General features: G+C 41.9%; 1 protein-coding gene and 1 non-coding gene across 20 annotated transcripts in view; one reads left to right on the forward strand and one right to left on the reverse strand.

Moving 5' to 3' along the window:
• SVIL (supervillin) overlaps positions 1-15,067 on the reverse strand; it is a 230,599-nt gene that overhangs the window by 28,953 nt on the left and 186,579 nt on the right. For all 19 annotated transcript variants that reach the window (XM_077896945.1, XM_077896946.1, XM_077896947.1 and 16 more), the window contains 4 exons: positions 6,755-6,902; positions 2,786-2,875; positions 2,609-2,695; positions 909-1,086 (listed from right to left, as the gene is read on the reverse strand). In XM_077896945.1, coding sequence (XP_077753071.1) covers positions 909-1,086; positions 2,609-2,695; positions 2,786-2,875; positions 6,755-6,902 — 503 coding nt within the window. The remainder of the gene's footprint in view (positions 1-908; positions 1,087-2,608; positions 2,696-2,785; positions 2,876-6,754; positions 6,903-15,067) is intronic.
• LOC144314980 (U6 spliceosomal RNA) lies at positions 12,959-13,063 on the forward strand. Its single transcript, XR_013380807.1, has one exon. It is a non-coding gene; the product is annotated as a U6 spliceosomal RNA (small nuclear RNA).

The raw sequence follows: 15,067 nt of genomic DNA on the forward strand, positions 1-15,067 counted from the left end.
CCCTCTGGCTACAAATGATTGCCTTTGGGCTGGACTCAGACTGTAGAAAATCAAGCCTGGAACTTGTGCTGGAAGACACTGCTGAGAAGAGAAGCTGCCTGTGCTGGAGTGGCCAAGTAGGGAGCCGACAAATCCACAGCTGGGATGGCCAGCTTCCACCACATGGGCTTGGCTGGAGCAAAGCAGCCCAAAGGAAAACAGGCAAGAGAAATACATCACTCTGAGGAGCCTCTGGAACCTAGTTCACACCTGCACTGCTCAGGGAGTGAACCTATAAATCCGTCCACAACTTTCTTTTGCACAAGTCAGTTTGACTTAGATTTTTTTCTGGCCCCTGCAACTGAAAGAATCCTAAAACCATGACTGCTTTCCTTAGATGGCTCAGTCATGATCCTCTGTGAAGAGAGGCCCTTGGTCATCACTGAGAAGACTCTCAGATCTATTAATTTCATAAATTATTGCAAGTTAAGCAATATGCTTTATTTGCTTTATTGATCGTCTAGCTAGTTGTATGAGTCTGAGCCCATGTGATCCAAATATTTTTCAAAGTTATGAGTAAGAGTTCAATATGACAAATGAGAGACAGTACAGAGACCTCTGGCTAAACTTATGTTCATCTAAAAATCTGCAAAACGATATTCAATTATGTGAAAAAATTCAGTGGCATTACTTTTATGGGCCAGGACAAACATCCGTGGATGTTTGCACATCTGTTCTGGAGCGCGAGTGTTTTATCTACCCCACAGCATCACATTGTCTGGCTCTAAAGAATAATCATGACACCATAATGAAGTTCTATGGCAGAAAGAGGTGGTGGTGAGAGAATCCCTGTGGAAGGACTACATGAAGGCTGATGGAGGAATCAGCCCTTTTTCAGTGGGTGAAAGACAGAAACCAAAATAACTCACTTAGGGGCATAAGGATCGAAAATGACATCGAAATCTTCGTCTAGCTCCACGGGGCTTCGTGGCACAGAATAATCCATGCTGCGGTAAAATCTGGCAAAGGTCTCGTCATCATCCAACTTCATCACCTCTTTAACAGATTTACCGGTGACAGTGAGTACAGTCTCCTGCATCCCACCAACTACAAACAGACGGAGCAAATACACGACATTAGATCTGTGTCAAAACACTACCCCAAATATGCATCACAATAGCTTCAAAATTACTTCCCCGCTCTGTTCCAGGAGTGGAGAGAGCATGATAGTGACACCCAGGGTTCTGTGGATGCTTCCTGGGCCTTACTTGACTTTTCACGAAAGGACTGCCCATCCCCATCTGAAGCTTGCACCATGCAAGTGGTAGGAGAGGAGGCACTGCAAGCCCACTGAGTATTTCTGAACTTGTTCCTTTTGCTACTGCAGGAAAAAATGGCCTCAGCCTCATTCCAGATCAGGAATTGGCAAAAACTTTTTCTGGAAAGGGTCACATAGTAAACATTTGAGGCTGTGCAAGGGAAGCTCTATGGCCTGTGTTGCAAGCCGTCAACTCTGCTGCAGTGCAAACGGACTCTTCACAATTCACTAACAAATGAGCTTGATTCTGTTCCAAAACAACTTCATTAACAAAAACAGGTGGAGAGCTGGATTAGTTTACTGACCCCCTGAGCTAGATCACCATAACATCTATGTAATAAGCTTTGAATTGTTTGAATTCCTTGCCTTGTCAGTTTAGTTATTACATTAAACTTTCATGTTTCTGGTATAAAGTGGTTGTCTATATGATTTCTGACCTATTGGGAAGTCATTGTCAACAGTAGCAACTCTCAGTGCTTAGTATTCAGTTTCAAGTACTGGGCATATTTTTTTAAAGATTTATTTATCTTTAGAGAGACACAGAGAGAGCACAAGTGAGGAAAGGGGCAGAAGGAGAGGGAGAGCATCCTCAAGCAGACTCTGCGCCCAGAACAGAGCCCGATGTGGGGCTTGATCTCACAACCCTGAGACGATGACCTGAGCCGCAATTAGGATTTGGTGGCTCAACTGACTGAGCCACCCAGGCACCGCTCAAATACCGTACATGTTTATTAAGAGATGACACTAGTTCTGAATATTATTCCTTTAACTTTGTATACTTCATAGACTTTTGTACTAAAACAAGAATTTCAACATTTATTCAGAAATCATTTATGATAGGTCATCTGCTACTTTACTAGAAACTGACATATACGATTTAAATTTCATCAGGCCCAAGATCATGTCGATTTTGTGTAATATCTGCTTTCAAGTATAAAAGCAAAATTACTGTGTTCCCAGTCCTGATTAGGTGACATCCCAAGGACTGACACTCAGGAATTAATCTTCCTGGAGGTCCCCAATCGAGTACAGGATGGAGTGATTCAGACCTAGGTAATCCAATCATTCCTGACTTCCCTTTTAAAATGATAATAAAGATAATGCTTTCACTATGAATCAGTGAAGTCAAATAGAAAGAAGACAATTTAACTTAGGAGGAAAAGCAATCAGAATTGTGATTTAGAGATTTTGAGAGAGAAGCACGGTTTTGCTTTTTATTTTTTTAGGTTTCCTTAGCTACTCATTGAAATATGAATCCCAGTGTGCTACAAGCACAAAAACCAAAGCTTCTCTCTGGCTTCTGACATGTACCTTTGTTATTCAGCCTTCTTAGAAAGGTTTCCAGCCTGTCCAACTTCAGGTCCGATTCCAACTGCATGTCTGGTCTGGCTTCAATATCTAGGCAGGCAGAAATCATCCATGAGAGAGTGCCATGGGGACTCTTCTGGTCTCAGACCCATTGGCGTATCAAGTGCCTTGATGACTTACCTTCCAAAGGTTTAGAAACTGGTGTGGTGCCCCTCGTTTTACTGCAAATAGGAGACGCTACTGGAGTTATGGCGGTGGGTGATGCCAAACCTGCAAAACGTCAAAGAAGCTATTTAGTATCTCAGGATCTTTCCTGGAAATTTCCAGGACCCTGGTGGATCTCCATTAGTTCCAATGTAGGTTTTACAACTTACAGAATTTACACACATGCATGCATTTGCACACATACATACATTTGCAGATATCATGACTATGTAGGACAATTGCAAATGTAAGTATAGTGTTATAGTTTGTAAGGACTACAGGAGTGGAGAAGCTGTCATTCCAAAATGAACAATGAAGACAGGTGAGAGAACATGCCCATAACATGTAAATGGAATAGAAGAGCACGTGAAGCATCAGAATGTACTTGAGCAGATGGGAGTTGGGAGCCCTGAAGGCCCTTCAGGGTGGTGGAAGTAGTTCAAGAAAAAGTATATTTGCACCACATCCCACGGAGGAGGAGGAGAATGGATCATGTCACACTAGCTGGCAGGTGATGCCTGGCACTGGACTTCTTGGCAGGCTGAGATGAAGTTGGGGCAGTCTGGCCTTTGGGGGCACCACTCTGAGTGTGATTTTATTGAGCAATAACTCAAGGAGGGCTAATCTTTTAGAAAAAAGACACAGAAGTAGATATATGTAAAGTGATTTATGATTGCTGAAGGGTCAGTATCATCTTAGGTGTGGCTGGGAATTGGCAACATGCTTTCACATGTATCCATGAAGAAGCAGAGTGGGGAATCTTCTAAGGACATATGAAAGAAAAGGATCCCAGCACAGAGAGGGTATCTGGTTGGTACAAGAAACCTTAATAAAGATAAAGGTGAGTACTTTTCCCCTCACCTAAGTAGAAGGGCTTGCAAAGGAAAGTAACTAGTGCGTTTACAAAGAACAAAATGAGACGTTAATGTTCTTTGTATTCATTTGTAATAAATGTGAAATAGATGACATTGCCCCTTTAAGCATCATCTAGAGAATATGTAACTATCAGTTATTAGGAAAAATAAATGAATGAATTGCTCTGCTCCCTCCTATTAGTGGGAGAAGGATGTGTAATAGCATAATATTTTTAAAGAAAAATATTGAAATGTGGTTTGAAACTTCAGCGTTAGATGTTATTCTAGAAGTATTTCTTAAGATGTACATATATTTGCTTGATGATGTCTATAAAAATTAAAATATGTATTTCAATGACCAAACTCGCAAAAGGTTTATATCAGTGAGAAAGCAAACTTTCTTGAAAGATAATAAAGTAAAATTTGGTATCACAGGCAGTACAAGTGTGGTAAATCATCACCTACTAAAAGGATGCACAAGAGACAGCAGAAGAGTTCAAAAGCACTGAGGTCATTAACTCTGAAGCTAATAAACAGGCCCAACTCTGGAAATCTGGCCCCCTTGACCATTGGGGCACTTCCTGCCTGTGCCAGGGCTCCCACGGTGGGACATCTCTTTCCCAACTCCAGACAAGGGTTTTTCCCTAATGGATGAGGGCATATAAATTTTAATTACACGACACTGTTGAACAAAGCATTCTCCATACCTCTTTTCAGTATATGCTACATGCAGTAACCAGTCACCTACTCTTTTTAGAAACATTTTCATAGCTCTCTCATTCAAAGGCATATTTTGAAAACTTTCCTTTAAAGATAATCATAGGATACCACGGGAACCTTGTAGAATACTAATTGTCAGGTACAGTCTAGGGATATCAAAAAGTCTTAATGAGGCTCATGGAGAACAGTCTTCTGGAGTGAAGGAATGAAAACTGGGGTAGAGGGGCACCTGGGTGGCTCAGCGGTTGAGCATCTGCCTTTGGCTCAGGTAGTAATCCTGGGGTCCTGGGATCAAGTCCCACATCGGGTTCCCTGCATGGAGCCTGCTTCTCACTCTGCCTGTGTCTCTGCCCCTCTCTCTGTGTCTCTCATGAATAAATAAATAAAATGTTTAAAAAAAAATCAGGGTATATAGCACACTTCTTGCCAACTCGTCGATATGTCGCAACCTGATGGGCTGTTCGCAAAGTCTGTGGCTGTAGCAGAGGGGTTATTTTACTCTGCTGTGTGTGAGTACAGCACACTGGATGCCCTATTACTGCAAATCAGAAAGAACTGGTGATTCAAGTGAAACATGTAGCTCAGCAGGTGGTAAAAAGTATTAGAGAGACAGGATGCAGGTTTTTCATGAGATTAAAAGTAGAAGAAAATTACTTCCTGAGCAAGCCATAACAGCACCTGTTAAATGAAGATCCTGGATCTATTCAAGAAATGTAAAAGCCAACTCCTGCCCTAAAGGGATAAGAATTTCTCTAACCTTGCTCTCCAAACTGGCAGAAGAGCAAATCCACTTCTGACATCACTGTGGACAGGGACAGCAAACAATTGTTTGGTAATAAGGGCCTGCTTACAAATAAATGGTTATTTTTAAGATGGTAGAGGAAGAAAGAAACCAAAGTAAAAGGTTATCAGGATAAAGGCCCAGGCTAAAAGTTGGAAGACATGGACTCTGGTTCAAGCTCCCGCTTGAGTTCTTAACCAGCATGGACCTCTGGGTCTGCTTTTGTTAACACAGGGATGGGGCTCAGGCCAAAGTAGTTTAACACAAGTATAGAGGTCTGTGATCCGATGAAGAAACTCTGCAAATACCACCTTATTAGGCAGAAGCAAATCATCCTCTGCTTTCTTCCACCAAGATTTGAGTTAATCATAATCCAGGGTTTCTCCTCCTTTTCTTCGGCAAATATTTATTATGAGCCTATAATGAGTTAGGCACTATTTATAAGTGAGGATCCCAAAAGGTTTCCAGGAAGTATGAATTGAGAAAGCTGATGACAATGTACGTTAGCTCTAAGTATGTGTGAGCACTTTTATCACTAAGTCAGGAAGTTATTTTTAAAATAAGACCTTAGAAAATGAAGGTAAATGCATATAAGTGATGAAGGGACCCCAGATTTTAACCATTTCCTGCCAGATATGAAGCCTCACAGCTTTACTGACCATAAAGTGACTTCACTGACCATGTGAGGTGTTAGTCAATTTCTAAATCTTTCAATACTGGCTACAAATCAGTGCTAAGAGCTCAGTGGCAAAGAAATGACCGTCTGCAGGGAAACCCACTTCCTCAGAATGACATACATCATTCTTAATAGATGTATCTTGTAGGCATATATTAAGACCTATCTGGAAATAGGGCTTTGAAAGCCAGAGAATTCTAGTTTGATGGAAAGGGACCTAGGAATTACTCTAAAAAAGAGAAGACATAAACTCTTTTTTTATTGACAAAGGCTTATTTGGGCTAGCTGATTGCCAGATGTCAAGAAAATGAAAATAATCTAAAAGCAATTATGGGAAAGGACTAAGATTTGTTAGAAGACTTGCAACTGCTTTTGAAATCTGTACTCAAATTCCAAATGGCTGAATTTTGAAATGTGACTAATTGTATTTTGCTTCTTACATGAAGAGGACACTATCTAGGAAGAAAAAGTTTTCAGTAGGAATAACTCACAAAACCTACCCCAAAAAAGGTTTACACGACTTCAATTAAGAGTAAAAACTAGGTATGCCCGGGTGGCTCAGTGGTTTAGTGCTGTCTTCAGCCCAGGGCGTGATCCTGGAGACCCGGGATCGAGTCCCACATCGGGCTCCCTGCATGGAGCCTGCTTCTCCCTCTGCCTGTCTCTCTCAACTAAATAAATAAATCTTAAAAAAAAAAAAAAAAAAAAAAAGTAAAAACTAAAACAAGACCATGGCTTGATTTATTTTACTGGGTTATTGTCACACGCCACCCTCTCGTCTGTGGGCAATAGAGTGTGCCCCGCCCCTCCCCCCGCATGCACACCTGCACACACAGGTATGCCCACCTCCCATGTACACAGGCATGCACACCTGCACACACAGGTATGCCCACCTCCCCATGTACACTGCTGACCTTTCTTCACCATTCTGCCAGCCACCGTAAACTGGGTGGAGTCGTTGGCCGCTCCTTTGCCTTTTGTCTTCCAAGCTTCTTCTCTCACAGTGATGAGATGCTTCCTCTCTTCGATAGTCATCTGGCTCTCTCGACTTTCTGTGACCCGCTGTTTATAAGGTGTACCAGGAACAAAATGGGACAGGGAAAGGACAAAGACGTGAATTTCAGCAGGTGGCATTTTGTGAGCTGAAGAGCAGGCAAACAGGCAGGAGCACTACATTGTCCCCAAAGTGTCAGTAACTGCCCTAGCTGAAATAGGCTTGGCGTCCTTACTTCCAGCTTGGGCTAGAGATCACCATCAACAACACTGAAACTTTAGGTTAAGACTTTTGATTTTGTTCCCACTCATTTGTTTGGAATACCAGGACACCCAAACGAATGATACCCTGTAAATAATGAACAAAACTAGAGACTCTCTCCATGCCATGAGTTTTAAAGCTGCTCAGTTTTACCTAGCTAGCTAAAAACCCCCTTGATTAGGAAATTTTATCCATATATTCTCACAAAAAGATATGATCAATCCAGAAAAATATTACCCACTTCAGTGTACGAGGACCATGGTGAATTATAAAAAAGAGAGAAAGCTGAGTGGGAATAAGGTGCGCTACAGGAAGGTTTTCTGGAATTCCGCACGCTTTCTCCTACACAGCTCTGTGACATGGGCCATTGGAAGCAGGTCAGCCCCCAAAAGAGACTTCTGGGTCACAGTGGGTCTGACACCGAGGATGAATTGTGCTGTAGACATAACCTACATACAGAATAACATTGCCACCTAAAGACTGCTTTTGAAAGCTTCTAATTGGGGTTCTAGAGATACCTGCATCTTCAGTTTCTAAGGCCTTGGTGGACTCATTTGACTTGGGAGAAAGAGGTTTAGGGGACTGAGAGAGGCCGGGAGAAGGGGGGAGGTGGACAGGACTGGGAAAGGGGATGAGCTAAGTGAGAGTAGGAGGAGCAGGAGGCAGAGGACTGAGTGCTGGGGGTACTCAGGGCCAGTGCAGAGAAAGCAGTGTGCCAGGGACACAGTGTGGATGACCAGCGGCAGGACGACACCAGGGCGGGAGGTCCTAAATGCTGGTAGGACAGCATTTGCTTCCCCTCCTCTTCCGCTCTGTCTCTCCTCTCATCACCAAACCCCCTCAGAATTACTTGGAATTAGGGTCAAATGAGGCACAAATCATGAGGGTAGAAATTAAAAGAGTTTTTACATTTTTTGATAATTTTTAATTTTGATAGAATTAAAATTTATCAAGTGGCAGGTGCCACAGGAGTGAGTGGTAAGGAAGGAAGAGAGGAAGAGCCTCTGCCCCGAGGAGAAGGAGCTTCCCTCATGTGCTTGGCTGTCCACCCCAAGGTTGCCCTGATGACCGGGGCTCTGAAGCTGGTGTGGACTCCTGGCTTTGTGCTTTGGCTTTAACCTGAGCCCTTTCTCAGACATGAGGTGGGCCATTCCTGCTGGGGCTTTGCTTTCAAACTACTGGTGAGCTCGCCTTAACCTCTTCTGGCAGGAGCCCCAGCTCCACCTCCCTAGTTCAGTTTTTCTTTGGATAAGAAGCAATAGAGATCAAGGTGATCATAGACCTTCCACTGACAACAGTCAGAAATTCAGGAGAACCCTGAGGGAAGCACCTCTGATTCTGTTCCTCCCCACTGTCTATCCAATTGACTTCCTGTAACTGACCAACAGAAAAAAACCTTCTAGATCCATTCAGCAAGAAAGTAGAGATAAGCAAAGTTTATCTTCTGAAAGCACTGGGATGATGGAGGGTGATACAGAAGAGAGCTCCTTCTCTCCTTCCCACATCTGCCCTGACCACATTTGTGTTTTAAGCCATGAGCATGGACTTCTCCATCATCTAGTTCATGAATCTTTTACAGAATTCTACAGAGTAATTGCAGCCAGAATAGATTTTGAGATCTTTGGTAATAATTTAAATTAGGGGGCAGCCCCAGTGGCACAACGGTTTGGCGCCACCTGCAGCCTGGGGTGTGATCCTGGAGATGGGGGATCGAGTCCCACGTCAGGCTCCCTGTGTGGAGCCTGCTTCTCCCTCTGCCTGTGTCTCTGCCTCTCTCTCTCTCTCTGTCTCTATGAATAAATAAATAAAATCTTTAAAAAAATTTAAATTAGGTTAAAACCTTTTTTCCTGAGGAGACATGGCAACTAAAGGCAAGGCCCAACCCTGGCCTGAATCATAGATGGGGTGGGGCGGGAGCTAAATGAGACATAGCTTGTGGGAGGGGAGGGGGACTAACACAGCTGGAAATGGACTGTGCATGAGACATTGCATCAATGTTACATTTCCTCATCTTGATGACTGTATCGTGCTTACGGAAGTGAGCTAGACTGAATGTTTGCAGGCCCCAAATTTCATTATGTTGAAACTTAATCCCCAGTGTGATGTATGAGGAGGTGAGGCCTTTGGGAGGTGTTAAGTCAGGAAGGTGGAGCCCTCCTAAAAGAGGAGGAACGCCCTCATAAAGGACACCCCAGAGAGCTCCCCTGCTCCTCGCACCATGTAAGGATGCGGTAAACAGATGGTCCTCTAAAAACAGCAAGCAGGCTCTCACATGACACAGAATCTACTGGTGCCTTGGTCTTGAACTTTCAGCCTCCAGCACTGTGAGAAGCCAATTTCTGTTGTTTATAAGCCATTCAGCCTATGGTGTTCTGTTAGAGGGGAGCCCCAACTCTACATATCATATACATGTACATAAGACAGGAGTGGGGAGGGGGAGAGCAGCAGGGGAGGGGGCAGGGTTGAGGGAAGAGGAGACAGCAGCCGGGTGGCCACTGAACGCCAACGGTCAGTGGCTCTGGTAAAGGGTATATGAGAGAGCCCTATCACGGCACCTTTTTTATAAGTTTTAAATTTTATCAAATTAAAATATTATTCCAAAGTTAAAAACCCTTTTACTTTACCTTCCCACTCATGATTGGTGAGATGACCCTAATTCCAAGTAACTCTCTGAATCATATTCCCTTATTGAATAAACTCTGAGGTTGACTTGCCAGGAAGACCTCATCAAAATTCAAAAAAAGATAATACATTTTCTTTCTAAAATGAAGTTTCAGGAGTGAATTTTAATCCAATCAATACAGCACTTAGCTTAAAATATTTTGATAAAAACATGATAAAGTGCCAAGGAAGCTTGCTTCTCCAAAAATCTCAGATACCCCTAGTTCTGGTGAGCTTGGTAATGTATCTCCAAAGTCCTGGGTGTGGTGGTGGGGTGTGGTTCATGAATCAAAAAAATGGAATCCCTAAATCCACAACTCCATTTCCCAAAGCACTCAGATTCCCCTGGAGCTCCTGCAAGGACGTTGAAGCTGTGAGCCCAGGAATGATACAGCTGTTACAGGCTTGAAAGCTTCCAGTAGTCTGCCAGATGTTTGTCAAGGAATATTTTTTTACTCCCCTCTCAAGCATAATATCAAACATGCAAGTTTTTGCTTCTTTATCCTAACTTGACAACTTAGTGAACTTGGTTTAGGGCCTCTAACTCCTTTATCTGACTTCAGGTGGCTCTACACTGGGGTGAGAAATATGCAGCTTATTTATCCACTGAAAAGATTAATACAATTTCTCACAAGCTGCTATTTAATTTCTGAACTCAAAATGTGAGAACAAGATACACATGTTTGCCCATTGACTTTTTTTTTAGCTTTAAATATCATTATTGTCTTGTTTTTCCCTTCTTAGTTTTTCTTTCCTTGTTTAGAGAAGGATGTAGTATATATCATAATAAGTACCATGCCATTTTCCAGGCTTGTCCAGCATTAGCTAATGATGTTTAAGATTGACTGGAATAGTAAGGAAGTTGGGACAGGAAATGAAGAAGTCCTACCCCATCTGCTTCAAATGCTGATCCCATGAATGTGGTATAGAGAAATGGAGACAGCAAGGGGAAGGAATAAGCGTGTGTGTATGTATGTGTGTGTGTATAAGGCAGTGAAATAGCTGGGAAGAAAGGCAGGTCTTAGGGATGGAGAGAGACTTGGTAAGACACAGTATGAAGTTAGGCCACAGATCAATCCGCAAGAGTGTTTTCAGGTTCCTGCATTGTCACTGATGGGTTTGCTTCTGTCTACCTACTGAGAATGCATACTGCAAATCCTCCCACATGTTGCTGACACAGAGAGGTGACATGAGAAGAGAGAGCAAATCTAACATGCTTCACTAGGATTAGTACAGATTTAAGGGTAAAATTCTTCCACAACTGGAGAGCTTCATGGATAGAGAATACTGTGATCTGGCTTTAAAATTTTTATTTTATTCATGTCTACTTAAGCTAAAGGAATTTTAAGAGCATAGATTAAGTAGTAGAAATAAAGTGACAAGTCAGTCACTTTATTTCTGCTTTTCAAAAATGCTACTGCCATTTAGAATTCTGTATACTGTTAAAGAAATGTGGCTTTGCCCCAACCTTCAGTGACTTCACTCCCTTGTCACTGCACACAGCCTTAGATGGCCTGAAGAAAACATGAAGAAAGATCTTAACTAGGCTTAGCCCTCAAACTAACCATAATCTGGTCCTGCCACCATCTACTAGCAATTAAGATGAAGGGAGGGGAATACAGGGAAATCTTACTCTGGAAGAGTCATGAGGCACATGGGGAAGAAGGAAATGCATGTTAAAGCCCAACAAAGAGACAAAAAGTCCATTTCAACAGAACATATGTCCTGTTGTAATGCTCTGTTTTCTTTCCTGAGCCTCTGCATTAGCGAACACGGATACCAGGACTGCAGGAGGTAAGGAGTCTCTGAGAACACCGACGAGCTAGTGCTACAAAGGCTAGTACATAAAATATCTGGGAAAATTGTCAAGATATAAAAATATAGAATTTTAAAGCTACTTTAATTTTGAAGCAGTTAATCATAAACTACCTTTAGATTTTTCTTTAAATTTAAAAATGTGTGAAGAGATATTCCATGTTCATGGATTGGAAGCTGCAATACTGTCAAGAAGCCTGTTCTTTCCAACGTGATCTACAGACTTAGTGAAATTTTAATTAAAATCTCAGCAAGTTACTTTGTGGATACTGATGAACTGATTCTAACGTTTATATGGAGAGGGGAAAAGACCTAGAATAGCCAAAACAATATTGAAGGAGAAGACCAAAGTTGGAGGACTGACACTATCCGACTATAAGACTTACTATGAAGCTACTGTCAAGCTACAATAAGAAAGTGTGGTATTAGTGGAAAAATCATATAAATAGATCAAGAGAACAAAATTGGGAGCCCAGAAATATACTCATACAAATATACTCAACTAACTTTGAAAGATCCAAGGCAATACAATGAACATAACACAGACTTTTCAACAGATTGTGCTGGAACAACTAGATATCCACGGCCAAGAAAAAAAAAAAAAAGAATCTAGACACAGACTTTACACCTTTCACAAAAAGTAACTCAAGGTGGATCATAAATCCAAATATAAAATGACAAGTTTATAGCAGATAGCATAGAAGAGAAACCTAGGTTACCCGGAATTCAGTGATGACTTTTTAGATAAATCACTAATGAAAGAAAGAAATGATAAATTGAAATTCATTGAAATAGGAAAGCCTTTGCTCTATGAACACACTGTCAAGAGAATGAGCAGTCAAGCCACAGACTGAGAGAAAATATTTGCAAAAGACACATCTGATAAAGAAATGTTATCCAAAATGTACAAAGAACTCTTAAAACAATAAGAAAACAACCAATTAAAAAATGGATGAAGATCTGAACAGACATCTCACCAGAGAAGACATATGTGTGGCAAATAAGCACATAAACAGGTGTTCCATATCACTTGTCATTAGGGAACTGCAAATTCAGACAACAATGAGGTACCACCATACACCCATTAGAATAGCCAAAATCCAGAACACCGACAACACCAAATGCTGGTGAGGATGTGCAGCAACAGGCACTCTTATTTTTTGCTGGTGGGAATGCACTTTGGTACAGTCACCTTGCAAGACAGTTTGGCAGTTTCTGACAAAACTACACATACTCTTAACATATGCTCCTTGATACCCAAATGAGTTGAAAATTTATACACAAAAACCTGCATACGGATATTTTAGCAGCTTTATTTATAATTGCCAAAACTTGGAAGCAACCAAGATGCCCTTCAGTAAGCAAATGGATAAATACACTGTGGTACGTGCTTGCTTCAGCAGCACATATACTAAAATTGGAATGATACGGAGATTAGCATGGCCTCTTGCACAAGAATGACACACAAATTCATAAAGTGTTTCATATTTTTAAAACAAACAAAAACTGTGGTTGATATAATCTGGAGAGAGAATATTATTCAGCACTAAAAAGAAAGAAGCTGTCAAGTCATGAAAAGACAAAGAGGATCCTTAAGTACGTATGACACAGTGAAAGAAGCCAATCTGAAAAGGGTACATGCTACAGGATTCCAGCTATATGACATTTTGGAAAAGACAAAACCATCGAAACAGTAAAGAAATTGCCAAGGATTAGAGGGAGGGAGGGAGGTATAAATAGATGGGGTGCATAGGTTTTTAGGGCAGTTAGACTAGTCTATATGATACTATAAGGATGGATATATATCATTACACATTTGTCAAAATCTGGAGAATGTGCATCATGAGTGACCCCAAATATAAACTATGGACATTGGGCACTGATGATGTGTCAATATAGGTTCAACAAGTTTAACAAATGGACCACTCTGGTGTGGGATGTTGGTAGTAGGGGAAGGCTAAATATGTGTGTGGGAGGGGGCCAGAAGGTATATGGGAAATCTCTATACTTTTGGCTCAATTTTGCTGTGAATCGAAAACTCCTTTAAAAAAAAATTAAGCTTATTAAAAGTATGTATATATGTGTGTGTATCTATATAATAAATATAATTTTTATTTAAAGACTTCAATAATAGATCTTGTGTTTTCGAGTTTAATAGGACTTATTCAGAAGAAACAACCCATTCACTCCCGACCCCAACCCCCTTGGCAATAGAATAGCAAGTGCGCTCCAGATTTCAGCCTGTTTTTGAGGGTGGCTACTGCTGTCTGGGTAGGGCTGGGCTTCAGAGGACCCCAGGCGAGTGAGGGGAGAGGCTGCCTTAGGGAGAAATGCAGTGAGTTTCCACGGTGAAGATATAGATGAAGTAGGAGGGGGTGCTCTCTCTGCTCTCTATGACAGCACTCTGCCAATTTCATATTTGAAATGAGGTCTCAGTACCTCTTACTCAAAGACTTGTTTGGTCACCACCTAGTCCTAAAGGAACAGTATAGTCATGACATCTTTAGTTAGAGCTCACCTTGGAGGTAAGAAAGTCCCAGCTCTGCTGAGGAGACAGAGGCGCTCAGAGGGAAATGACTAGGTTAAGGTCCCTCAGCTGGAGGGAGGCTAGAATTTGGGACTTATGATGAATTGGATATAGGCACTTCTCATGGCTATTTTGACACCAGGGACATTCCAAGGGGAGTAAAAAACAATCACTGGTACTTTGAGCTTTAAATATGATCATGGGGATCCCTGGGTGGTGCAGCGGTTTGGCGCCTGCCTTTGGCCCAGGGCGTGATCCTGGAGACCCGGGATCGAATCCCACGTCCGGCTCCCGGTGCATGGAGCCTGCTTCTCCCTCTGCTGTGTCTCTGCCTCTCTCTCTCTCTCTCTCTCTCTCTCTCTCTCTGTCTGTGACTATAATAAATAAATAATAAATAAATAAAATAGTTTAAAAAAATAAATAAATAAAAATAAATAAATAAATATGATCATGTATTATGTATGCACCAACTGAATTATTCAGCCCAAGCCAGGTCTCCCTTTCTGGGCTGGGGTTCAGGTGAGGTACAGTGAAGACAGAGACTAAGGGGCAGGGGGTCTGTGGTTTCTCATCCCAGAAAATCACTGCAAGCTCCTGTCTGAATGGTCTCTTCCTTGCTGTATCTTCCTCTCCAACCAATCCACACCCATCTATCTCTACCACATCTTCCTTCATCGAGCTAAGCAAGATAGCACTGTCCCTGAGCGGGGGCAGGAACTCTGGTGTATCCTTGGGCTTCCGACTTCCCTTAGGATATAAAGCTTGGACATTAAAGGGGGAAATTTTCCTCTAGACCCAGTTTCATGATTACAAGGTGAATTAATGCCATCAAGTCTACCTCAAAGTCTGATCCAAGGATGGAATGTGTGTGACTGACTCTAAATATATGAAAAACCGATCACACACACACACACACACACACACACACATTGAAATGCAGCAAAGAAGTTATTTCCCCAAAGGAAACAA

Source organism: Canis aureus, chromosome 5, assembly GCF_053574225.1.
Source record: "Canis aureus isolate CA01 chromosome 5, VMU_Caureus_v.1.0, whole genome shotgun sequence".
NCBI lineage: Eukaryota > Metazoa > Chordata > Mammalia > Carnivora > Canidae > Canis > Canis aureus.